This window comes from Camelus ferus, chromosome 35 (genome assembly GCF_009834535.1).
Source record: "Camelus ferus isolate YT-003-E chromosome 35, BCGSAC_Cfer_1.0, whole genome shotgun sequence".
NCBI classification, from domain to species: domain Eukaryota; kingdom Metazoa; phylum Chordata; class Mammalia; order Artiodactyla; family Camelidae; genus Camelus; species Camelus ferus.
The window spans coordinates 12953180-12978415 of NC_045730.1; the positions used below are offsets into that span (position 1 = coordinate 12953180).

The 25236-nt window shown below is 38.7% G+C and overlaps 1 protein-coding gene and 1 long non-coding RNA gene across 11 annotated transcripts in view; one reads left to right on the top strand and one right to left on the bottom strand.

Annotated features, from left to right (window-relative positions):
* CACNB2 (calcium voltage-gated channel auxiliary subunit beta 2) overlaps positions 1 to 25236 on the top strand; it is a 347729-nt gene that overhangs the window by 214991 nt on the left and 107502 nt on the right. For 8 of the 10 annotated variants that reach the window (XM_032473644.1, XM_032473646.1, XM_032473645.1 and 5 more), the window contains one exon: positions 17610 to 17729. In XM_032473644.1, the coding sequence (XP_032329535.1) occupies positions 17610 to 17729 (120 nt within the window). Of the gene's footprint in view, positions 1 to 16271; positions 16776 to 17609; positions 17730 to 25236 lie in introns of those variants that run through there. The other 2 variants (XM_006190048.3, XM_006190046.3) reach the window with 2 other exon arrangements.
* Positions 14728 to 25103, bottom strand: LOC116661466. The gene is made up of 3 exons (XR_004317329.1): positions 24830 to 25103; positions 24430 to 24434; positions 14728 to 14738 (listed from the first exon to the last, which is right to left on the bottom strand). It is a non-coding gene; the product is annotated as an uncharacterized LOC116661466 (long non-coding RNA).

The following is a 25236-nucleotide window of genomic DNA, read 5'->3' on the forward strand; positions in this document are numbered from 1 at the left end:
TTTGGCTTTCAGGACATACATTCTCTATCTTCACCAATCAGCTCTGATATTGGAGCACAAAAGCAGCCAGGGGAAATGTGGGGTAGACTGAATGTGACTGTGCACAATAAAGTTTTATTTATGGACACTGAAATGTGAATTTCATATAATTTTCACATCATGAAATATTATTGTTCTGTTGATTGTTTTGAATGTCTCAAACACATGAACACCATTCTTAGGAGGCTAAAAGACAGCATAAGCAGGTGGGTTCCTGTATAACCTGTGTGGTTAGAGTCCTAAGGTATTTTTATACCAGCAAACGTGCTGAAAATGTACTATAGATACCCTTCTGTAGAAAGCTATTTTATTTGAAGTTTCTGAAAGTTGAATTTGCTAACTCAAACATAACATTTGCTTCTTAATTCAGATTTAAATTTGATTTCTGTTTCAATTTAATTCTGTTTAAATTTCTACCCAGATCTGGGAACTGACTGATAATGATGATTATGAAATATGCAAGGTCCTTGAACTCTTCCTTTTGGCTGTTTGGATGGATCATTGTCTTTATGTTAATTAGGGCCCAGGGGACATTCAGGTGCTTGTGGAAGGCATTATCATTAGAGAAATGGTCTAGTTAAGAGCTTGTGTTGGGGTGGGGGCGTGCAGAAACCTGGGATGGTTTAAATTACAGGGACCAGTGACAAAGAAAACCCAGTCAGTAATTATAATAAACTTCTTTCTAGGCCTGAATACAAATCCTGAGATGTGTCAGTTTTTACATTTGAATGATTCGACTCCACTCACAACAGCATACATGGTGATATGTCAACATTTTAATTCTGAATGAGTGTTAATTGGGTATTTTCATGCTGAAAGTATTTGTTACCTAAAACACTGACGTGACCTGAAGGTCTCTGATTTTTATAATTATAGAGCACACACAGGATTTCTTTCTCTAGATGTGATTGCTCTATACAGAATGGATTTGAAGTGCACACTTTAGATCAATTAATAATTCAGAACTGTAATTATTAGACTCAGAGATGACTTGGTATTAAGAATCTTACTGAATCAGCCTGTGAACAGTTGGGGGCTGGTTGGAATCTTGAACTTAAACTTAAGAAACAAAAATATCTCTCTCCTTCCTCCCTTCACTCCTTCCCCTGCCAACCCCCTGGAACAAATGTGTTGAGCGGCTGCCCAGTTGAGCACAGTGGAGCTGGGTCGCAGTGGAGAATGAGGCAGAGAGCAGTGCTTGCTTTCCCAGATCTGGAGCTGACTTCCTGGGATATCTGTTAGCTTAATAGAGTTTCCTGCTCTTGCTCACTTTTTTTGTCTTAAAGTTTGGAAGCCTCTACTGATTTCTCTATCAGAAACTATTTTGGTTGTTTTGTTTTGTTTTGTTTTAGTTTTGGTAAGATGTACATAACAAAATTTACCATTTTAACCATTTTTAAGCCTACGGTTCTGGGCCTCAGGTACATTCATTACTCTGATTCTCTGCCCCTCTCCCCCCAAGCCCTTGGCAACCACCATTCTACTTTCTGTCCCTGTGGATGTGATGGCTGTAGGTACCTCGTGTGGCTAGAACTATACAGTGTTTGTCCTTTTGTGATTGGCTTCTTTCACTCAGCACATTGTCTTCAAGATTTATAAGAAATGTGTGTTTAAAAGTTGTTGGGGTTTTTTTTTTACTTTTCCACCTTTTAATTTTTTTTTATTTTTTAATTGAAATATACTTGATTTACAATGTTGTGTTAGTTTCTGGTGTACAGCATAATGATTCAGTCATACATATATATTCTTTTTCATGTTTTCATTACAGGTGATTACAAGCTATTGAATATAGTTCCCTGTGTTATACAGTAGGCCCTTGTTCTGGGAGGGATGGTTGTTTTTGTCTTTTTATTTTATTTTTTAATAATTTTTGTTGAAATACAGTTTACAATGCTGTGTCAATTTCTGGTGTACAACACAATGCTTCAGTCATATAGGAGCATACATATATTTGTTTTCATATCCTTTTTAAGCATAAGTTACTATAAGATATTGAATATAATTCTCTGTACTATACAGTGTTTTTAAATTTTTTTTAATTTTTAAATTAAAAATTTTAGTTTGACAAATTCACAGACATAGAAAACAAATTTATGGTTACCAGGAGGGAAGGGAGTGGGAAGGGATAAATTGGGAGTGTGAGATTCACAGCTACTATTACATATAAAATAGATAAACAACAAGTTTCTTCTGTACAGCACGGGGATCTATATTCAATATCTTGTAGTCCCCTATATAATGAAAAAGAATATGAAAAAGAATATATGTGTATATGTATATGACTGAAACATTATGTGTACACCAGAAATTGACACATTGTAAACCAACTATACTTCAATTTAAAAAATAATAAAAAATAAAATAACATGAAAAAAATTTTCGTTTTAATTCTGTCAGGGTAAAGCTCTTATCTCAAGAACAACAGTGTTCCTAATTCCTTTAAAATTGTATACATTTTAATGTTGACTGAATCACCAAGCGACGTTTTCATTTTAGCCTTCCTCTAGCCAAACAATGGAAGGCTTTATTGTTTGAAAACCCTTGAGTATTACCGTCTAACTATGAAAATCAAAGCACCCTCTTTGCATGGGAGTAAAGAACTATTTTGAGGGTGGTCCTGCTTTTAAATAATTTTTCCAAATAAATAAGAACTTATTCATTAGAAAAACTAACTTTTGTAGGTTATTTTTAGAGAAAGATGTATCTGACTAGTCAATTTTTTAAATCACTAAGGAAAGTTTTGTGAATAGGAAAATAAATAATACTCCAGCTGGGGGAAGTCCCACTTTTAGAAAATTTGAAGACTTTTCTCCACACAGCCCCCATGCAATCCAAATTTTCTATTAATTAGCACATTTCCGCGCTACAGTTTCCCTCCCTCTCATGGTGGGCGGCCTTCCTCCTAAGCATCCCCAGGAGCCAGTCTTTTCTGAAAGTAAAAAGAAGTAAGACCAACAGAGTTGTTAATCTTCACTGCTGAGACCTCACACACAGCGCCCGCTGGGGAAATTACATTCTTGGCTTCTGTCCTTTGGTTGTGTCATCAGGAGTAACAGGTAGGAGCCCCCACCTCTCCTACCTAATAAAAGGTTCATTTTTACTGGGATTTAATTGCCTACAGAGGCTGTAATGTGGAGGGCCAGAGTCGTGCTGGTGAGCCTTGCCTTCATGAAATATGTGCTTCACATGAACACGAGTAAGTCCTGAAGAATGTTGTTCCCGAATGATGTGCCTTTGTGATGGGTTCACCCAGAGCACTGAAATCCTGCTGGCCACAGGCAGATAGGATCTGCCTGATCCAAGAATCTCTCTGGACAGTCTTTGGAAACATTCTTAGTTCTCCCTGGGAATCACAAAAGGATAACTTGAAAAGGATTGAACTGTCTTTACGGAGTGAGACTTTCAGGCATTTTTAGCCTATCATCCTCAAAAAATTATGTATGATTATAAATAATATGTAATGGGGTTCTGATGTTAATTTGTGCTTTTCAACTTATTGAAGAAGGCTAAAACTCTTAGGGAAAGAAAGAAAGAAAAAAGATCATGTCCAGCCTCAATGTGGATCTCTTGTGTTCTAGCATTGTCCAGAGTTTGCCAGATTTTTTGGAAGGACCATCTCCCTGGGTAGGCTCTGCAAGTATACATCACCCCAGGAACACTTTTCCTCTCTGCTTAATCGCAGTTCTCTCTTCCTCTGTAGGGAAGATTCCTTGTTGAATTTGTTTGGTGTCTTTCTTCTGTATTTTCTCAGGCCATGGGATGGCGCAGGGACTGTTTGACTCGTGATTGGATGCCCCATTGGCAGGAAATAGAGATGCTATCTTATTTGCTAAACAATCCATGGAACACTCACTGAGGCCACAGAAGTTATCTTTGAACCCATTTAACACCCCGTATCACCCAGAGTTTGATATGACAGACATGCACTTTGTTCATTTATCTAAGAATACTTACTGAGCACCTGCCATGTGCCTGGGTGGTTGCTGGGTAATCAGCTAGGAGCAGAAGCTCCAGATCAAAATAATAACTAATGACAAAATGAAGTCTCTGGCACTGTGTTGGATGCACTCCTGCTGGGTCTGGGGCAAAAGGACCAAGGGAGGGCCCCACAGTGCATACCTTTCTGATGACTGAGGCATCTGAATTAGAATTATCCTTGAAGATTTACGTGGAAACGTGGAAGTGGGGAGAGAGCCCCCACGTCTCATTAGGCTCTGTCAAGGTCCATGATGTGAGTGGACAGCCAAGCCTATGCATTCAAGCTCCTGTTCATCACAGTCCTCTCAGCAGGGGTGCTCTTGGCCACCCCTGGGTCCAGGAGTGTGCACACAGGGGTTGGGGAGGTGGGTAGTGTATCCTGAGAAGGATGAATGTGAGAAGAGGTCCAAGGAGTCCTAAGAAACAGGCTCATTGGCCATTAGACCAGGGAATTCCAGGGTCTCTGGTACCCAGACCATAGAGAGCTACCTTGTATAATATGGTAGCCATTAAAGAACTTTTGTGTTATTTACCTCTGTAGCATCTCTCCCTCACTAGTATGTAAAGGCCCCCAGTCTTATCTTCTTCCCAGATGTATACACTGGTGCTGGCGATGCAGAAGTGAAAAAATAATCCCTGCCCTCACCATGGATGTTACATTCTAATGTATGTTTATGTCAGGGAGGAGGCGATAATAGCATTTCATTGTACAGCATATTAGATGATGGTCATGTAAATGACATGGAAGGCATAGCAGGTGTATCTTTGGTTTGGAATGCCTGAGTCTGGGGTCTGTTTTAAGAGGAGAAGCATCTGTCATGGAGCACACACGTGCTGTAGCAGGCTTGGAAACAGTGTCACCAGGCCATAGTGCAGGGGTCACCCGGCCAGCAGTCACCAGGTCTTTTCTAATCTTTACCAAACTCTCTTCTTACCAAACTGTCATTTTGCCCCATTTGATGGAAATTTTAGCATTGTTGAAGTTCATTATGCTTTTAAACTTAAAGTATATATTTTCACGTGTCTTGTCCCTTCGGACTGCTGTTCCAAAATACTACAAACTGAGTGGCTTACAAACAACAGAAATTCCTCACAGTCCTGGAGGCTGTTAGTCTGAGATGAAGATGCAGAGTCTACTTTCTGGTTCACAGACAGCATCTTCTCACTGTGTCCTTGTTTGGTAGATGGGGGGTAAGGGAGCTCCCTGGGGTCTCATTTACAAGGACACTAATCTCACTCATGAGGGCTCCATCCTCAGGCTCTCTTTAACTTCCCAAAGCCCTCCCTCCTAATACCATCACCTTGGGGATCCAGTTTCAACATATGAATTTGTGGGACACAGGCATTCAGTCTGTGGTACCATGTATTGAATATTTGCAATTAAAATATGCTTTCGTATTTGTGAGACAGGAAATATACAAATTGCTTTTTGCCAACCGTATATGCCCAGTGTTTCACTAAACATTCTTAACACAGTCTAGATTTTCTAACATTAGCAATACATTAATACAACCAACAGCACATCTCCAGCTAATCAATCTGAAATTTTCAGCATACTTCTAAACATAACTTTGTATGAACCAGATTGTCTCTAGTTCTTAAATCACTTCCTGAAGGTAGACTGGCTGTATAAAGGATGTGTGCTATTTTAGGTCAGTAGGGTACTTTGTGGTGCTTTATTACCGAGTTCTCCATACCATTGTCCCTTTTCCAGCCAACTCCCCGATCCTGTAGCCTATTTTTAATATTAAATCTCTCTGAACCAAAGTCATATCTTCCTGGAAGGTTAGACTTTTAGAGCAGTTTATTAATAATTTATTACCAAGTTACTGAGTCATTTGGCCTCCTTAAATAGCTAACCTAGTACCAAAAAGATTATTTAAGCAGTCATATGAGAAAAGCCCAATGTTTCTGTGGAAACTTGATCATTTTAATACACTGTCTACAGACAATTACAGAGAAATGTAATTCTTTAAAATGTTAACGTTTCATGCCGAAGTCTTTTTCTTTTAATTCTTGTTTCTTACCTGATATAATTTCTGCATCAACATGTACTCTATTTCTTCTTCTTCTTTTTTTAAATGTGCGTAAAGAGTTTTTCAGAAGATTCAGAGTTTGCTTTCCTTCCCCACATGTAAAATATCATCAGGGTGAAATCAATGAATCAGGGAAAATATGTATCTGCAGACCCTCTTTTCTGCAACACCAAAAATATTTTCAGAGTATTTTGTTAGACATTTCAACTGCAACAAGAAAGAACTTTTTACTTCTACTCACAAAATTGACCCCAATTCAAAAAAAAAAAAAAAATTCAACTTAGCAACTCCACAATTAAAAAAATAGTAATAATGAATCCAATTCTATATATTTTGTTATTTTTGTGTGCTCCCAGTATTTTTACATAATGAATGTATGTTTTTATAGAAATGATTCAGGATTTTTAATTTATTTTTACCAAATATGATCATCATTAAAATTTGCCAATACCCTTTAGTCTCTGTAACTATTATTAAGGTTGTGTAATAATTTAAGTGTAATAATCTAACAATAATTTAAGAATTTCTTAAAGATAGGTCCCAGAAGTGAAGTCATTTAAGATACCTATTAGTCTAGATACAAACAAAAAGAACTTTGTTTTCCCAAAGGGTTGTACAAAAGTAAAGAAAAAAAATTCAAGGGAATTTTAGGGCAATGAAATTATTCTGTGTGATATTATAGTGGTGGCTACATGTCATTACGCATTTGTCAAAACCCATAGAATATACATCAAGAGTGAACCCTAATGTAAACTATGGACTTTGGTGGATGATAATGTGTCCCTGTTGGTTCATCAATTGTACCAAATATGCCACACTGATGAGGGATGTTGAGGGAAGGGGAGTATATATGTGTGAGTGGGGAGGGCCATATGCAAACTCTTTGTATTTTCTGCTCAATTCTGCTGTGAACCTGAAACTGCTCTAAAAAAAATAGTCTATTAATAAAAAAAGAAAAGTAAAGTAAAACAAACAAGCAATCAAGATGTGAAAGCATTAAATTTAATGTATCCTTTGTGAATTGATACTTTGCAAATCTATCCATGGTGAACTGGTACTTTGCAAAGCGTACTAATCTCATGAGGTAGTGTTGTTGTATTTAGTGAGGCTGAACACTTTTTCCAGATGCTAGTGACCAGTTGATTTTTCGGTGAATCTTGTGTCCATAACTTTTCTCTGTTTGTATTTATTGATCTCTTACTATGTTTTGCATCAATTAGTACAACCTTTGCATGTGCAAAGTAAAGTTTACAGGGTAAAATATTTAAGGACTGAAGCCATAGCATTTTGCACTGCTCTGTGGTTCCCCAGAGGACACATGCGATAACTATCCTTTAATGTCTGTGGACTGAGTGTTCATTGCTATCCGGGAGAATTTTCCCTGGAAGGCAGGAGCTAGCATTCATTGTTTGATGGTTCTGCCACTCAAGAAAAGGCTCACAGCTGGACATGTAGTCTTTGGGTGTGACCTTTATTTAGCAGTAGAGAGCCTGTTAAGATGTTCCAGAGTTGTATATCTGTCATCATATTTTTTAAATATATTATCCAAAATTACTTGAAGAAATGTCTTTCTCCTGTTCTGGCTTGATTTTTTTAAACATTCCATCTTACTAGAAGTCATATGTATAGTCACTTTTTTTTTCTGCTGTGAATTTAAATTCTAACCTCATAGGGCTGGCAGGGGTAGTGTATGAGATGTGTCAGTAAACAGTCGCAGAATATGTCAGATTTACAATGTATTTTCAACCACCGATAAGAGCAATTTTCGAGAATTTTCAAGAATATTCTTTCTAGTAGCTTTGATTTAGTGTACTCATTTTGCAGAGGGGAAATTCGCCTGGGGAATATTTACATGTCTTGCCTGTGGCTACACAATGAGTCATTGGCAGTTTTAGGACTGGAAATTTAAGTCCCTGGAATGAGGAAGGGCAATTAATGGGGAAAGAAGCTTCATCAAAAATCAGCTTTGATCATGTTTTCAAAATATGAAATCTCTCTGACACTTGTTGGAAAAAAAGGATACCATGTGAATTTTAAGTAAAATGACTTTTTTTTAGTAGCTTGCATCTTATAGAATATGTTTGTTTAATCAACACGTGTTTATAGAGCATGTATTCTGTGCCAGACACTATTCTAGGCACTTGGGATAAATGAGTGAACGGAATGTTAAAAAAAAAAAAATCTCTGCTCTCATGGATGTTAAACTCCAGTAAAGATAATAAGTAAATTGTATTTTAGGTTAGAAGGTAAAAGCACTGATTAAAAAAAAAAAAAGTAGAACAGAGTAAGTGAGATTGGAGACACCGGAGGGCAGTAGGGGTTGCAGTTTTAAATAGGATGATCAAATAAATCATTGAGAAGGTGGCGCCAATTGAGGAAAGACTTGAAGGAAGTGGCCATGGTGCGGAAATCTAGGGAGACAATCTTTCCGGTGTCTTTGAGGAGCATCAGTGCAGCTGGAGCAGAAAGAAGGAGGTTGTGTTGGGCGGGTGGTTGAGGGAGGGTGTAGGAGATGAATGAAGAGGGGATATGAGCCAAGGAGACTCCAAAGGAGCAGCCAGTGGGTAAGAGAACGACCAAATGAGAGTTATTTCTTGGAGGCAACCTTGAGAAAGTGAGTAGAAGGACAGGGAGTGATATTAACCAGGCTAAATGCTCCCGATAGGTTAAGTAAGGTGAGCACTGAGAATTGGCCATGGGATTTAACCATGTATCACTGATGACCTTGAGCAGTCCAGGGAGACTGGTGGGAGAGGGTAGGCTTCAGAGACACCCAGAAGAGGAGAATTGAAGTGAGTATGGGCAACTTCATTTAGATTTTTTTTTTTGTTTTTTTGTGGGGTTTTTTGCTTGTTTTTTTCTTTTCTTTTCTTTTCTTTTCTTTTCTTTTCTTTTCTTTTCTTTTCTTTTCTTTTCTTTTCTTTTCTTTTCTTTTCTTCTCTTTTTCTGCAAAGGAGAGCAAAGAAATAGGGTGGAAGCTGGCAGAGAGAATGATGTCCAGGGGAGGTTCTTCAGTGGAGGGAAATCACAGCATGTGTGTGTGCTGAGGAGAATAATTCAGTAGAAAGAGTAAAGGTAGTAACGTCCACTCAGAGCTTCTGGCAATATCCATACCCTTCCTGAATTCCTACACCAGAAATTTCCTACGTGTGATTCATTCAGTCTTTTTCCGTCATTTAATTTAATATTATTCATCAATATTTTGAGAACATTCAACTCTCTTGGGCCACTCTTTTTCTACTTCTTTTTTTTTTTTTTTAATTTCATCTCAGATTTTCATTTATTTATTTATTATTATTTATTTATTTATATTATTGGGAGGGGAGGTAATTGGGTTTGTTTGGAGGAGGTACTGGGGATTGAACTCTAAGCATGCACTCTACCACTTGATCTATACCCTCCCCACATTGTTCTACTTCTTGTGTATTCATTTCCATTCTCATGAATAAAAAATAAATGTTTTTAAGAAATTATATTACCAGGAAAAATACTTGTCAGCTGTCACCATCAGTAAATATATATTGTAAGCCTGAAAACCTCCCCCAGCACACACACACACACAGTTATAATTATGAAGGGAAATTATTCATCTTATGCCTGAAATCCCAAACTTGAAACAATATTAGATTTCTCATCTAATTTTAACTTTGTCAGAATTGTTGACATTGTCACATTTTGCAAATACTGGACAGACACTCTTCCATAAAACATAAACAGCTATCATACCCTCACCTTGAGGAATAATTTAATGATAATAGTGTTTTAATATATTACTCTTTTTTAATTTTTTTCCTTCCAGTTTTATTGAGATATAACTGATACACACTGTGTATTTTTGGCGGGGAGGAGTGGTGGCAGAGGTAATTAGGTGGTTTTTTGTTTGTTTGTTTTTAATGGCGGTACTGGGGATTGAAACCAGGACTTCGTGCATGCTAGGCAAGCACTCTACCTCTGAGCTACACCCTCCCCCTCTTAATATATTATTCTTAAAAATATATAAATTGGTCACATCTCTGAGCCTTGGACCAATGATTTATACTTTTTAATAACTTTAGTTTCAGTGCTGAAAACTAGCAACTGTTTCTATTGAGCTGAAAGAAGATGCTTGGATTCCAGCCAGCCTCAGGCAAGATTAGTTGCCAAAGAGGCTACCGAAGGCCACCTTGCCAAAGTCATGTTCATTTTCCGGGAAGAGAGGAAGACTTAAATAGCTGATTTCTTGACTTCATTGTTTTCCTATTCTACTTATCTGCTTTCCATTGTAGATAAGTAGTGAAAAGAATGCTTTACAAAAAGAAAAAAGAAAAGAAAAGAAAAGAATGCTTTACAATTTTGAGATACGGGGAAGGGAGGAAAATTCCAGGGTAACAGGCAACTCTTTGAATCCTTCCTTTCACAAAACTGCATTACACTGATGAATGAGAAATTATCTGTTTCATTGTACCTTCATTGTGCCTCTGGGGGAGATAAAATTTGAGAATCTGTGAAGATGTGTGTGTGTGTGTAACAGAGAGAAAGGGGGTAGAGAGAGGGAGAAGGGTGAGGGACTCACTTCAGCAAAGATGGAGCTAAAAACTTGGAAATCATCACAACACTTTACAACCTTTAGAAATGGCTATATGTGTGCCTGACAGACAGAAAAAGATATGTTTTCTGTTAATAGACACATCAGTTGCATGCAGGGATTTGTTCTGACTTTTATTTTTATGAGCTGATGCAGGCATGGAACTTAAATTCAGACTGCTTAAAGCTGACTCTGCCCTCCATCAATTTTTAGTTTTGTGACCTCACTCAGGTAACTTTACTTCCCGATAGCCTCAGTTCTTTTCATCAGTGAAAATGGAGTGATGAAATTATATATCGCTGGTGAACCAGCCTAGCACAGCGCAAGCATTCACTACAAATTAGCAATTATTATTATCACTCATCTTTATAGTCTAACCTTAATAAATTGATGGCTCAGATTATTAACGTAATATGGAGCAAACCCAAAAATATACTGACTTTAGCCTTTATGAGATTGTCCTGGATTTAGAAGGTAGAAAAATCGGAGAACTCTGTTTAAACCTCAAGAAGACACAATTTCCCTGAGTGCAGAATTTACGGACAACTTAAATGTCACTTTTTTTTTATTATGATAACATTTATTGAACTAACATTTAGTGAGCATGTCTACATACACTTTGTATATAATAACTCATTTAATTCTCACAACAACTATATGAGGTGGGGACTATTACTGTCCCATTTTTAACTAATGAAAAACACGGGAGACAGAGAGGTTAAGTAACTTGGATAAGTCACACAGCTGCTAAGCATCAGAGCTAAGCTCCTAACCACTTACAGCAGTGGTTCTCCTTGGACAGCAACATCAGCGTCATCTGGGAACTTGTTAGAAATGTTACAGGCCACTTCTGATTAAGAAAATCAAACATCCATAAGGAGTTTTTCTGTGGTGTGATGAAAAGGATCCCCAGAATCCATATTCTGGGTGTGCCTGAGTGTGTATTTACCTGCACAGTGAAAGAGAGGGGAAAAGGGAGAAGGTTTAAATAAATACTCCTGCAAAAGTAGCCCATGAGTGACACTGATCTCTGAGCATTGCTTATCCTCAGGACCTTAGCATATGCTGTTCCCTCTTCCTGTACATCTCTCTTCTCAACACACACCAAGGCTAATTTGTTTTTTTCTTTACCTTTTGAGATATTTCAACTTAAATATCATCTCAGATTGTCATTGTATCTTCCTGACCCCAGCATTTAACTTAGAATTATGGCACTAATGGTTCCAAAGTAGTTAGTACTCAGTACATGCATGTGGTTGGTGTTTTGGTTTTGTTTTATTTTGATTTGTTTTGTTTTTGGCAAAATTTAATCTCTTCATCAGTGCATAGGAGAGTTACACAAAGTTTATAACTTTTCCTGTGCTCTTGAGAAAATTAAAGCTAATATTTTAGCTTTTACTTAATTATAACAGGGATGAACTTGCATAGATTTATCACTATCAAGTCTGTTAATATTTTCAAGTTAAGCCACATGGCAGGCCAGTCACATCTGAGATTTTCATGATCGGATGGATTTGAGTAGTAATTTTGTGACATTTGCAAAGCAAGGTATACAATATTAATAAAAATGGGCTTCATCTCAATGGTCCGTGTCATTTTTGAATTTTTTGAGTCAGGAATGCTCATTATCAGTAGACAGGTGATGATTTTGTTTCTGAAGAAACCAACAAAGCAGGGGTTAGCAATTTTCTCAGAGAGATCCAGATGTCTTCCCAGGAACAAAAGTTAATTCTTCTAAACTGTGAGAAGAGATGACAGTGTGTGAAATGAGAGAATCACCTTCTCAGCCAATATGAGCAGATGGTACAAGACAGAACCCTTTCCTCTTGGTCCTTGGCCTCAGAAGTCTCCCATTTTACTTGTTTTCTAAATATGTGGGTCTGACCAGCATGGCAATGAAGTGTCTCTCTATCCCTGGAAGGTGAAGGTGAGGAGGAAACAACTGAAGTCCAGTGTGCCGTTGACTTAACATAGTTATATACATGGGGATTCCCATTCATCAGTCCTATACATTTGAAGCCTTGAGTATTCTGGATGGGGCACAGATTTGCCTAGCATCAAGGTAGCCTTGGGTTACTATGAGAAATTGATTTTGCACAAGAACATTGCTTTAGGCTTCATGTGAAGATTTCATACAGAAACTGATGACCCATTTGGGGTCCAAGATGCCAGTCCTCAATAGCTTATGACTCTTATCCTTTTGGCTTTTAAGAGAAAAAAAATACAAGAATAGTCAAGAGAAAGGATCCTGGAAATATAAATGATGGATAACAGTAGTATACAGCATCAAACAGGCAAATTTTATAAATACAAAGGAAAAAGCGTTAAAGAAAAAAGGTGATGCTTTGTGTGTAAATCTTTGACATAAGTTGGAAAAAGACAGAAATTAAAGAGTAGATAGAGGCGTAAATTGATCCAATTAAGTAAAGTGTCCTATAAGCAAAGAACGCATGTTTGGAATGAGAGTCCTGAGGGTAAAAGTGAGTGATCCCAGGTGAGTTATTGGGAGACATTAGGTGCAAATCGCATTTGGAAGAAGGCCTGTGCGGCTACGAACTTCCCTCTTGGGACAGCTTTTACTGCATCCTAGAGGTTTTGTACGGTTGTGTTTTCATTGTCATTTGTCTCAAGGTATTGTTTAACTTCCTCTTTTTTATTTTTATTTTTTAATAGAGTTGGTTTACAATGTATTCATTTCAGGTGTACAGCATAGTGATTCAGTTATACATATGTATTCCTTTTTATTTTCTTTTTCATGAGAGACTATTGCAAGATATTGAATTTAATTCCCTGTGCTGTACAGTGGGACTTTGTTGTTTGTCTGTTTTATTTACAGTAATTTGTATCTGCAAATCCCAAACTCCCAGTTTATCCCTCCACCCCTCCTTTCCCCCCTGGTAACCATAAGCTTGTCTTCTATGTCTGTGAGTCTGTTTCTGTTTTGTAAATAAGTTTGTGTCTAATTTCCTCTTTGACATCATCATTGACCCACTGGCCTTTTAGTAGCATGTTGTTTGGTCTTCATGTAAAAGTCCCCCACCCCTCATTTCTCTTTCTGTGGTTGATTTCTAGTTTCATGCTGCTGTGGTCAGAAAAGATACTTGAAATAACTTTTATCCTCTTAAGTTGGTCGAGGCTCGGTAAATTGCATTTTGGAACTGGTTGGTGAAGAAGGTGTAGGAAAGGAATTATGTGATGTACCTGCCAGGACAAATACTACAGAAGTTCAGCTAATCACACTGAAGGAACCCGAGAGATCAAGAGTACGTCTTGTGATGAAACTTCTCCTGGACTTATGGAAATGCCTGCCAGCTGTTCTGACTGAAGACTACTTGAGGCAGAACGACGCAGAAAGTCCATATGGTACCAAAGGCAAAAGCTTAATTAGATACATCACTTCTAACTGCATAAATCCACACTCCTGGGAGGAAGGAGATTAATTGTAAAGCACATGTTGGGAGGGTGACTTTCAAAAATGCAAGAACTCTGGAGGCTAAACCATGCTGCTATTTAATAGTGACTATCTTTGGGTGAGGGAGTTTAAAGTGAAGGCTGTTTGTCCCTCTTTCTACAGTGGGTACACGTAACATCTATAATGAAAAATATTTTGAAAGTGTGTACAGTCACAGATCCAAGGAATAAAGTCATGTGGCTCCTTCTGTATGCTACACTAAACTTTAGTTTGTAGTCACTGATGTATTGTAAAATTGTTGAAGGTCAGTGTATTGTTGCAAATATTTAAAAGACCATTGACAAAACTCAATGTAGAGAGTTTTTAAAAACTGTTTAATGATTTAAACCTGGAAAGAGGTTTCAAAATGACTGTGTAATTAAAAGCTACACCTGATGATTAGCAAAAGACTTTTAAAATCTTATTTTGTTCAAAAGGGAATGAGATCCTGTGTTTGGCTCTTGCTCTTGTTATGAGGTTCTTAAAGACAGAAACTTTGTATCCTCACTGAGGTGTGCCCTGAACTTGTGGCAGGGTGATTTTCCTTTTTGTTTTTTGTTGTTGTTGTTTGGTGTGGGGGGTAAACTAGGTTTATGTATTTATTTTTTAACAGAGGTACTGGGGGTTGAACCCAGGACCTCGTGCATGCTAATAAGCAAGTGCTCTTCCACTGAGCTATACCCTCCCCACTTGATTGGGTTTTAAATGCCAACACTTGTGATGATGGGGCCTGAAGTCCTTTGTGGGATATAATTGTGCTTCCTGGTAATTTTCTACTGTGCTGGTCCCACTACAGGTAATCCTCTGGGAAGATCAGGTATCCCCTAGCATGTGTGTTGGCGTAGAAAAACTCATCTCTTCCTTGTGAATTTTGCTGAAATTTGGAATGTGTTTTCTATCCCCCATGCATTTTACATTCACTTCATAACAATATAAGCAATCTCCTTATTAATTTGTGTTATGATACCACAGTGGGGGTGCATTCTATCTTTTTTGTGAGGGGGAGATAATTAGGTTTATTTATTTGTTTATTTTTTAGTGGAGATCCTAGGGATTGAGCCCAGGACCTGGAGCATGCTAAGCATGCACTTTACCACTGAGCTATACCCTCCCCTCTTCATCTACAACTTTTATTCTCAAGCCTCTGTTCTACTATATTTTCTAGCATTTATGTCATGAAGACTGGTCTTAGCCCAGAAATGAGAGGAAGAGGAGAAGGGAGGAAGGAAGACAGGAAAGGAGGGAGAGAGGGAGGGATGGAGGCAAAGGAAGGAAGATTTTCTTAAGAATGCCTTTCTTTCATTTGCGTGTGACTTTTACAAAATAATCCCCACCACCACCACACTCAGACAAAAATGTAGTTTGGAATGCAGTGATAGAATTTTATTTTCCTCTGAGAAACCTGGAAGTGTGTATTTCTTCCTAAATAAAATAAGTAATCCCATTAGAACAGAAATGAATAAGTATCTTTCCATCTCAAGCCTCAGTCACTTTATTTATAAGACGTTTGGGCTAAATTGTTCTGTGAATCTTAACTCGAGCTAATAAATCAGCCAAGCTTTGAAATTTCTTTATAATTACGGTGATAAGAATTCCCACTGTTGTTTATTTCAGGGACTTTCTCTGGAAGGGTAGTTTCTCAGTTGGAGAAGCAGTTCAAAGTCATTTTGAGCTCTGTGAAACTCATTGCTTAGCACTCTGATTACTTTCACACCCTAATTAAATGGTCGAATCTCTCTCTTGCATCTTGTTTAGGAAGTCACAAGCAATCACGAACAGTCTGATATTAGGATTGATGAGCATTATTTAATTTCTGTTGCCCAATAATGTATATAATATTTACTAGCTATGAATTGTCCTATGACATAAGATATACTTCCTGCCACAAAGTAATGGAAAGAGATCAGTAAATGAAAAAGAAAAAGGGGGGGGGGAAAGAGAGAGATTACATGTTTCATCTTGGAGAGAATGTTTCATCTGAAACAGAAACATGCTACACACCCCATGTGCCTGTTTCTATAGAACCAAAAAGCCCTTTCCAGCTGTTTACATTTTAGATGCAAAATGGCAATTTGACATAGACTAACAGTGTGATGTGAGCATCTGCGTAAAAAGGCTACATATGGAGCATGCCCAGTGCGGGGAGAGCGTCCTCCGCCCTTCCCCTCCAGATCTCTGTAGATAAGGCTTGAACTTTGCACTTGCAAATATCAGTGCATACATTTTGCACTAGGTGGGGTTGTTTTTTGTTGTTTTGTTGTTTTTTTTTTTAAGGTTCTCTGACAACTAATTTCTTTTCCCAATCCAAGAGCAGGGCAGAAAAGAGGGTAATAAGATGCATTAAGTTTAGGGCGAGTTTGATGCCTGTGTTTGAATGCAGTTGAAGTGTTCTTTATTTTTAAAGCAATAGAAAGCATTCGAGTGTTTGTTTCCTCTCCCCACTGGAATGGGAGAGTAAGAATCTCCTTGGATTGGAGTCCTCCGGGATAGGAAGTGAAAGCCCCGGAGGCAGAGACGGAGGAGAGGGGTTTGCCCAGAGCATGGATAGGAAACGAGAAGGGCTTCTGCAGGGCTCAGCGCGCACTGAGGATCTGCGCCCGGGGCTGCAGCTGCGGACGAGAAAGGCGCTGTCTGGCTAATGAAGGCCACCTGGATCAGGCTTCTGAAACGCGCCAAGGGAGGAAGGCTGAAGAATTCGGACATCTGTGTAAGCTCACGGGCTCTCCTTTGCGAGAGACGTTGTTTGGTCGTTGTTTCAGCTGCTGTTGCAGTGAGGGCTGTCTGGGGCTGGTGCGATTAGTAATACGATCCCGATTGCCAGAGAAGGGAGCGGGAGAGAGTCCTGAAATCTCCTGGGCTCCCTTTCCTTTGCTGTGATTTATTGCCATCGGCGGGATCCCCGGGCAGGTGTTTTTCTGTAGACAGCTTTTGTGAAATATCTATTTAAAGGGATTGAAAAACGTGTTGCTTAAAGACTGAGCGGAGCTGGCGGCCGTGGTCTTCCAGTTTCGTCAGAGGAGGTAGCAGGTGACTACAGAGGTACAAAAGGATGCTTGAGATGAAAGTGGGAGCCCTCTAGGCTCGTGACATTGCAGAGAGTTCACGTTTATAACGCGTTAGACTTGCCTTTTATTATTTTTTTATTAGACTGTCTTCTTTCGAATTATAAATTCCTGCCTTAGCGTGTAGGCTGTTCTCCAAGCTCTCCTTGAAACCCAGCAGTGTCCTTCCTACACTGCACCACGGGGCTCGCTTAATTATACAAGAACTTGTTCTGGCTTCCAGAAAGGCCGGTCGTGGGAGCCTCAGATTGGGGAAGGAGTGGTAACTTGTAAGGACTCGTAACCAGGAAAGCGCACTCTCCCAGGGAGTGGTCTGCAAACCAGAGTGTGGTTGGTGTGGCTGGTTTGCCCCCCGGAGCGGGCTGTTTTCTCCTCTTTTCAGGAATGCAGAGCTCAGTCTAGGAAGCTGATTGCCGTCTCTTCCAATGCCGCGCGTCTTGGGTGGGATCGCTTTTTAAAATGTCCGTTTTCCTCTCCAGGGTTCGGCAGACTCCTACACCAGCCGTCCATCCGATTCAGATGTTTCTCTGGAGGAAGATCGGGAGGCAGTGCGCAGAGAGGCAGAGCGACAGGCCCAGGCCCAGTTGGAAAAAGCAAAGGTAGAACCGTTCCTTCCCCTGCCCGGCTCTGGGCAGATGGTGTCCGGGGTCCTCGATGGGTCACCTGCCCAAGTTCCTGCCCACCTGTGTGTTGCCTCTCTTACCGTTTCTCACTGTCTGGCTGGAAAGAAGTGCAAGAAATGAAATATATTTTCTTCCCTCAGTAGAAAAAGGCAGTGTGATAAGAGTGGTCTTGCCTTTTATGTTGTTTTCTAACCCGAGTAACTTGTTTCTGTGGGTGGATGGTTTATTTAGACAGGCAAAAATGATCCCTGAATATACAAAGAAGAAAAATTGCTTCTAATCTCAAAATGACTTTAATTCAGCTTTTTCAGGAAACCATTGCTCTGCTTAGGAAAACAAAGTTTCTTCAAGCTAATGTTTATTTTCTTAGACTTGAACCATCTTTTCCCCCAAATTTTACACCCTAGGTGTTTTATATAATAGTATTTCTCTTACAGTTTTAAAAAAAAATAGGTTGCATTATGCTTTTCAAGAATAAAGCCAGAAAAGATTTTATTAATTAAAAACGTTCCTTCTCATGGAACACTTTTCTTCTCCATCCCATAATAATGAAGTGCATATATATGGAAGGGGGACTGGAAATCAGACATGAAATATGTAACTAGAGAATTGAGCTGAGACTTTCATTTCACTTGTAATGATTTGGATTCTTTTGCCCATGTACTCATCCAAATAGCAGCTGTTTCTAAAACATAGATTGTGGTTCAAGTTGAAGGTGCCTTCATTTGTGTGATGTTCAGGTAACTTCTAAATGAACATATTTTAACACAATCATCAGTTTTCTTTTGCGAAAAATGACTGCTTTGAAAAAAGAGTGCTGTGTTGATTTTGCTAAAAAAAAAAATTGAGGGTAACATTAGAATACTTCTGCTGGCTGCTTCATCTCTGAGATGAGTAAAATCTCTGTGTGTTGCTATGGGAATCGTGGCTTGGAGATTCTGGTTTGAATGCATGGACAGCCCTTATGTAATATTCATGACCTCTAGCACAGCTGCCATAGTGGTTTGCAGAGGAGCTGCCAAGGGACCTTGACTTTAAAAAAAAAAAAAAAAAAAAAAGCGGCACTTCCATGCATCAAAACAATGTTCTCATCTCAGCGGGCAGGGAAGTCAGCTCCAGGTGAGACACCGTCTTGACTGCAAGACAGCTCACAAATGGCAGAAGCAGGGAACTGATAAAGCAAGGTGTGGTCCGGTTGCCATCCATTAATCTACTCTACGGAAGTTAACCACAGAAAGATGATGTGACCATATGGATGAAACTGGGGGACATGTGCCAAGTGAAATAAGCCAGTCACAGGAGGACAAACACTTTATGATTCCACTGATATGAGGTATCTAGAGTAGTCACACTCATAGAAGCAGAGAGTAGAATGGGGGTTGCCAGGGGCTGGAAAAGGAGAAAATGGGGGCGATGCTATTCAACAGCTAGAAGGTTTCAGTTATGCAAGATAAACAAATCCTAGAGATCTGCTGTGCAACATTGGGCCTGTAGTTAATAATCCTGTTACTGTACACTTAAAAAAATTATTAAAAGGATAAATTTCTTGTTAAATGTTCTTACTACAATAGGAAAATTTTGAAGTTGAAATTAAATAATGCATGACTAGTGAAGTTAATTGCCCCAAATTTGCAGCATGGCTACTATATATTGCAATTTAAAATCTGACTTCTATATTCTGTGTTTTGCACAAGGGTGCAAAGAAAAGTCAAGAAAAAAAAAAATAACAGTTTGTATTCCAGAAGTAAGAGTGTTTTATTTGCACTCATTTATTCATGTGATTTTTCACATACCAAAATTAAACAGTTTCGCAGGTTGCTGTCACATGATTGTACAAGCCAATGTCTTGTAGGTTTGCTTTTCATAAACCCCAATTTAGTTATCTGATGGGTGCATTTTTGTCCTGGACTACTGTAAGTCCTGAATTCAGTGACACAGTGGCATAGAACTTTTAAATATCTTTCAACTCAGTATAGATCATAACGTTCCTAAATCAAACCAGATTCGTGTTCTTTGTCATACAGACTAGAAAGTTTATAATTACAAGGGAAGTAGAAGATGAAAGAAAATGAAGAGAATTTAAAACAAAGGCAGACTAATTGAAGGGCTATACCTTATGCTTAAGGAAAATAGTTTATTTATATCTATTTTTCTTTAAAATTAGGTCAGTATCTTAAACCTTGTGGATATATTCAAATGAGTAACAACAGGGCGAAGGAGAATTTGACTATGTTCTGAGAGAAGATAAAAAGAGTAGAATTTCGGTTTATTTTGTGTTAAAATCATTGTTTGGTAAGTCTAGTTTATTCTGATGTTCTTGAAGAAAGAATACAAAAGAAGGATGGTAGCTGGGTCATTCATGAGGCTATTTAATCTATTTTCCTCCACCAGTCTATCATCATGCCTTTGTGGGACCTATTTCAAAAGGAACCCCTAAAATTCAAAAATAAGTAAAATCATTATTTACTTTTAAGATAGTTTAAAACACATTTTCCATCCATTTTGGAAGACTCAAAACTTTTCTACATTTATTTTGCAACTATTCTAACATCCTAACAGAAAGCCATGATAAATGAGTGCTTTAACTCACTGACCCTACAGATCACGTGCCATTAAATCTGTTCAAATACCTATAATAAACCTCAGTGGTGGTTTCACATCCTGGTCCTCTGTCAATATGAAATATATTATCCATCAGTTGCCTTAAGAATACTCCTATGAAATAAGGTGATTGGCAAGTAGGGAAACTAGAGAAAATACCTTTGGAAATTAAATGACCTACAAAAGGTTATATAACCAGGCCCTCCGTGCTTCCCATAGAATCCAGTCTATTTTTCATGACCACTCTGTTATGGCTTCTCTTCAAGTAGTAAACTCTACAGTGAACAGATTATACGTGTATTTTGAGGCGAATAACTGCCATGACCTTCATTTTAACTTGGTGTTTGCTGGTCCCAGCTGCCGATTTTGACCTTGTTCAGTTTTGCCATACTTTGCCAACCCTGCCCTCTTTAAGCTGGTGCTCTTTGATATTGCCTTAAAGACAATATAGGAATTGAATTTATTCCTACATTGATCTTTTTCACATAACAACTTTATTGAGCTAGAATTCATTCATTTAAAGTGTACCCTATTCAACTTTCTATCTCTATAGATTTGTCTATTCTGATGATTATTGTATACAAATGAATAGGAGGTCTGTTGTGACTGGCCACTTTCACTGACAATGTGTTCACTGTTCATCCATGTTCTAACATGTATCAGGACTTCATTCCTTTTCCTTGTCAAGTAATACTCCACTGTATGTAGATATCATATTTGATTTATCAGTTGGTAGACATTTGGGTTTCCATTTTTTCACTATTGTTAAAAATGCTGTTATTGAACATTCACATACAAGATTTTTCATGGATGTTGCTGATCATAAGATCATCTTGTTTTAATTGAAAGAATATTTTCTTTTCCCCTTCATGCCCTAGAAATGATCCTTTCTGCCCTACATCCAGAGACTCTGGGTTGAGAAATCTGCATGTAGAAGGAATTGGAGCAGAGATGAAACAGTGTGGGTGCGGTATTATTACTAGAATAATGTTATATTTTACATTGATTGTTCTCTTATCAGTAAATGTCTACTATATTAAAGAAAGTGTATTCATCACAGTTGGCCTGGAGGGAAGGCACTGCAGGGCCAGAACCACCACATTAAACAGGAGATATGTTGCTGCAGAAAGCTTCTATTAATTTGTTTAGAGAGAAAAGGCATGGTCTTCAATTACGCTAATCAGAGGTAGACTAGAAGTACGTGAGGGGAGGCAAGGTCTGTGGGTCTCCAGACCAACAGACTGCACCCAGCTGGCAGGAACAGAAAGTCCTTCTTGGAGGTGGTGATGACTTAAACCTATACCTTCCAGGATGAACAGATCGAGTTTAGCTTATCAAGTAGAAAGTTGGGGGTGGAGCAGGAAGATCTAATAAGTAATGTGAGTAATGGCCAACATCAGGAAAGACTTGGCAGCCAGAAAACCTGGAACCTTCCAGAGGAAGGTTCCTTTTTTGCCATCTTGCCAACTGGAAGATATCTTTATTCTAGGCTCACATTTAATTAATAGTTTGGCAGAGTATAATATTCATGTACAAAAATTATCTGCCTTCAGAATTTTGAAGACATTATGTTGTTTTTTTTCTAAGTGTCCAGCCCTGCTGGGGTGAACGTCAATGTCATTCTGTCTCTGAGCACAATTCCTGCATAATTTTCTCTAATATTCTGAGAACTGTTCTTCCTTTGGTATTCTAAAGTTTGTCCTTGGTGTGAGTCTTATTATTTATCGTCTCTGGCTTTTCATATAAATGCTCCTTGTGAAGGGCCAGTCATTTCAGCTCTGGAAAGTGTGTTATTTGTTTATCTATTTATTAATTTTTTATAATTTCTTCCCCTGTTTTCCCTCTTTTTCTGGTCCTCTAGTTTGTCAGATGTCTAATGAGCATTTTCTTCTCTTCGCATTTTTTTCCTATTCTCTCTGTCTGTTTGTTCTACTGTCCGAGTTTTTCTCCACTTATCTTTTAACCTACCTATAGACATTTTTTATTTTTGAAAATTTCAAATTCCCAAGAGCCTTCATCTCTTCTCCCCTTTCATACCTTCTTATTTTTCTTCCATGGCTGTAGTATTTTCTCTTCTCTCTCTCAAGATTTTTTTTTTAAGTTTTCTGTACTGTCTCTGTTTTTGAAACTTTTCAATTTGATTTGTACATCTGGAGACTTTCTTCCAAGGTTTGATTTTTCAGTTATCCATTCATAATTAAGAGCAAGATGCTGTAAAGTTGACTAGAAGCTGTAAATGTGATGACAAACTTCTTGACTGCTGCTCTTTTATAGGGTGGGGGGTGGCTTTTTTTTACTCTGATCAGTGTCCCCAAAGGAGTCCCCAGTCTTTTGATACTTGAGATCTCACTCTTTCTACTCTAAATCCACTGCCTACTTTTTTCTATATTCTACATTTTTATCTGCCCCCATCTTACTTTTTGTTCTTTTATCTGTAGGTTTATACTTTTTCAAAAAAGAAAAAAACTTTCAGGAGGAAGCATTTGTTCTGTTGACCATATTTTATCCCCCATATTTATCAATAAATATACTATAAAAAAAGAAAAAGTGTTACTCATATTGCCTTAGTCCATAAATGCATTAGACATTGAGAGAATTCTATCTAATTAGAAATATCTCCCTACTGGGCCTTTTCAGAAGAAAGAATAAACAAGAATGTGTTTCTTCATCTTCAACCCAAAGATGAATTTTATGTGAAAAAAAACGTTAAATTTGTTTAAAGGTATCTTATTGAGAAAATTATGTGGGAGGTAGGAGAGAAGAATGTGTACCTGTCTATATCACAGACTTCCTTAAACCCTCGAGATAAACTATTGGATAAAATCCAAAGAACATGTGGTAGGTATTAAACTAGATGGCTGTGCACAGGAAAAAAAAACACATTTAATTGATAAAAAATGACAATATCCAGCAGAGAGCTCTCATCGTCAAAAACATAAACTATGGGAGATGTTCTTCAGAAAATATTTTAGGCGAAAATTATTTTCCCATTGTTGATTTTAATGCTGGGCTCTTCATCTTTGCGTTGAAAAACTGTCAGCTCTGTTTTGCTCATAGCAATTACCTTCCAAACAGAGCTAGAAAATTGGCAAAATATGTCTAGTTTCCGACATCAGGAGTTGGTTGATTGTTCAAGTGCATATTAGCTTAGGTTGCATTTTTTTCCCTACCTGTAAGAAATAAAAAGCGTGTGAAAGACCCGTGGACCTGGTTTAGGCTTCTGTGTGGGTCATAAACATGACTGGGTAGGTAGAGTCCGGATGCTGGTAAGTGTAATTCCACTCCTTTCAAATGTTAGTTGACAATAGCAGTAATAACACAATCATGACAACACTTTGTGAGTGATTACTCTTCATTATAGACAGTTGGAAAGATCGAAAAGGAGAAAGCAAAGCTTTATGTCCCTAAAGCATTTTGAGGTCCTCTCAAGCAGTTAGGGTCATGCAGTGCATAGAGCATCATTTCCGACACTATCTTTTACATCAGAACAGACCTCTCTCAGTTTAGTGACTTAAGGTCACAGTGCTCTTCCATGCATCACTGGCTGGCTGGCAGGTGAGCTGGTGACCAGCTGATCTGGGATGACCTCTTGTATGTGTCTGGAGGTTGGCAGCTGTCAGCCTGGGCATCTCCCTTCTCCTCCGGGGGTCTCCCATCCCCCAGCAAGCTGGTTGGCTCCTCCTCATGCTGGTCTCAGAGTTAGTTACAGGGACATCAAGAGGGTCCCAAAGGGCAATATTCAAGTCTCTTCTTGTGTCCTGTGTGCTGATGCCCTGTGGCCCAAGCAAGCCACGTGGCTAAACCCAGAGTCAGTGTGGGAAGGAATGACCACCACGGGCATGGATTTCGGGGTGGAGATTATTGCAGCTGTTTTCTGCAGACGATCTGCCACATCTGTCTTTGTTCTCCCTTCCCTCTTTGGAAGAAGAAATGTCTCCATACTTTTGAAATACACAACCCTGTCTTCTCTCCCTTCCCGTCTTTCCATTTCCATCCTGTCTTCTCCCCTTCCTCGAAACTGACTTCTGTCTGTATCTTTACTGATGGTCTCTAGTGACTTTCAGAGTTCATTGACATCTTCTTAAGCATCCCCTAGACGTCTCTGTCAGCCTTGCCTTGTTTTTCTTTTCTACTAAGTCAATTTAGTCTCGCAGGTACTGGCTACAACACAAGCCTATTTCTACTACCTTTCTGGTCCTTCCCTGCCAGTCTCATCCACTGCTTCCCTCTACTGAAGTGTGGAAGTTCGTCCACCCAAATGCACCAACCTTGACCTTCTGGTTTTTATCTCTGTAGGCATGCCTTTGGTTTTCAAACCAGTGGATTCCTCAGGAGCTGCTGTAGAGGCAGAGGGCTGCCTAGAGGTTGTGTTCTGGTGCATTATTCCCAGATTCAGCCAAAGCAGCTCTCTCCATTTTCTTTTCTTTTCTGTCTTTCTTTCTTTTTTTGGGGGGGGGGAAGGGGAATATTGAGACTTTCTTGTAAGTTCTCCTTTGACTGTAGAGTTCACCTTCATAATGAGTTTTATACCATTGCCATATTTCCCTCTACCATCTCACCCTTCTCACCACTCTCAGCATCACTTTAAGTCTGCCCCTCTGCCCTTGACCTCTCTCCCTAGTGTCGGTATCTCAAATCTTCCCTTTTGGGGCATCTCTATCAGCTCTAACATTTAAAATGGAGCTCCCCAATTTTTCCTTCAAACCCTTTCTTCTCTGCATTTTCATATTTCTGTCAATGTTAATTTCACCCTCCCAATATCAAAGCCTTCATCCAGGGGTCAGCATATTTTTTTTTTTCTGTATAAATTCAGGTGGGAGATATTTTAGGTGCTGTGGGTCATGTGGTGTCTGTCACAACTGCTCAACTCAGGGAAGCCTGG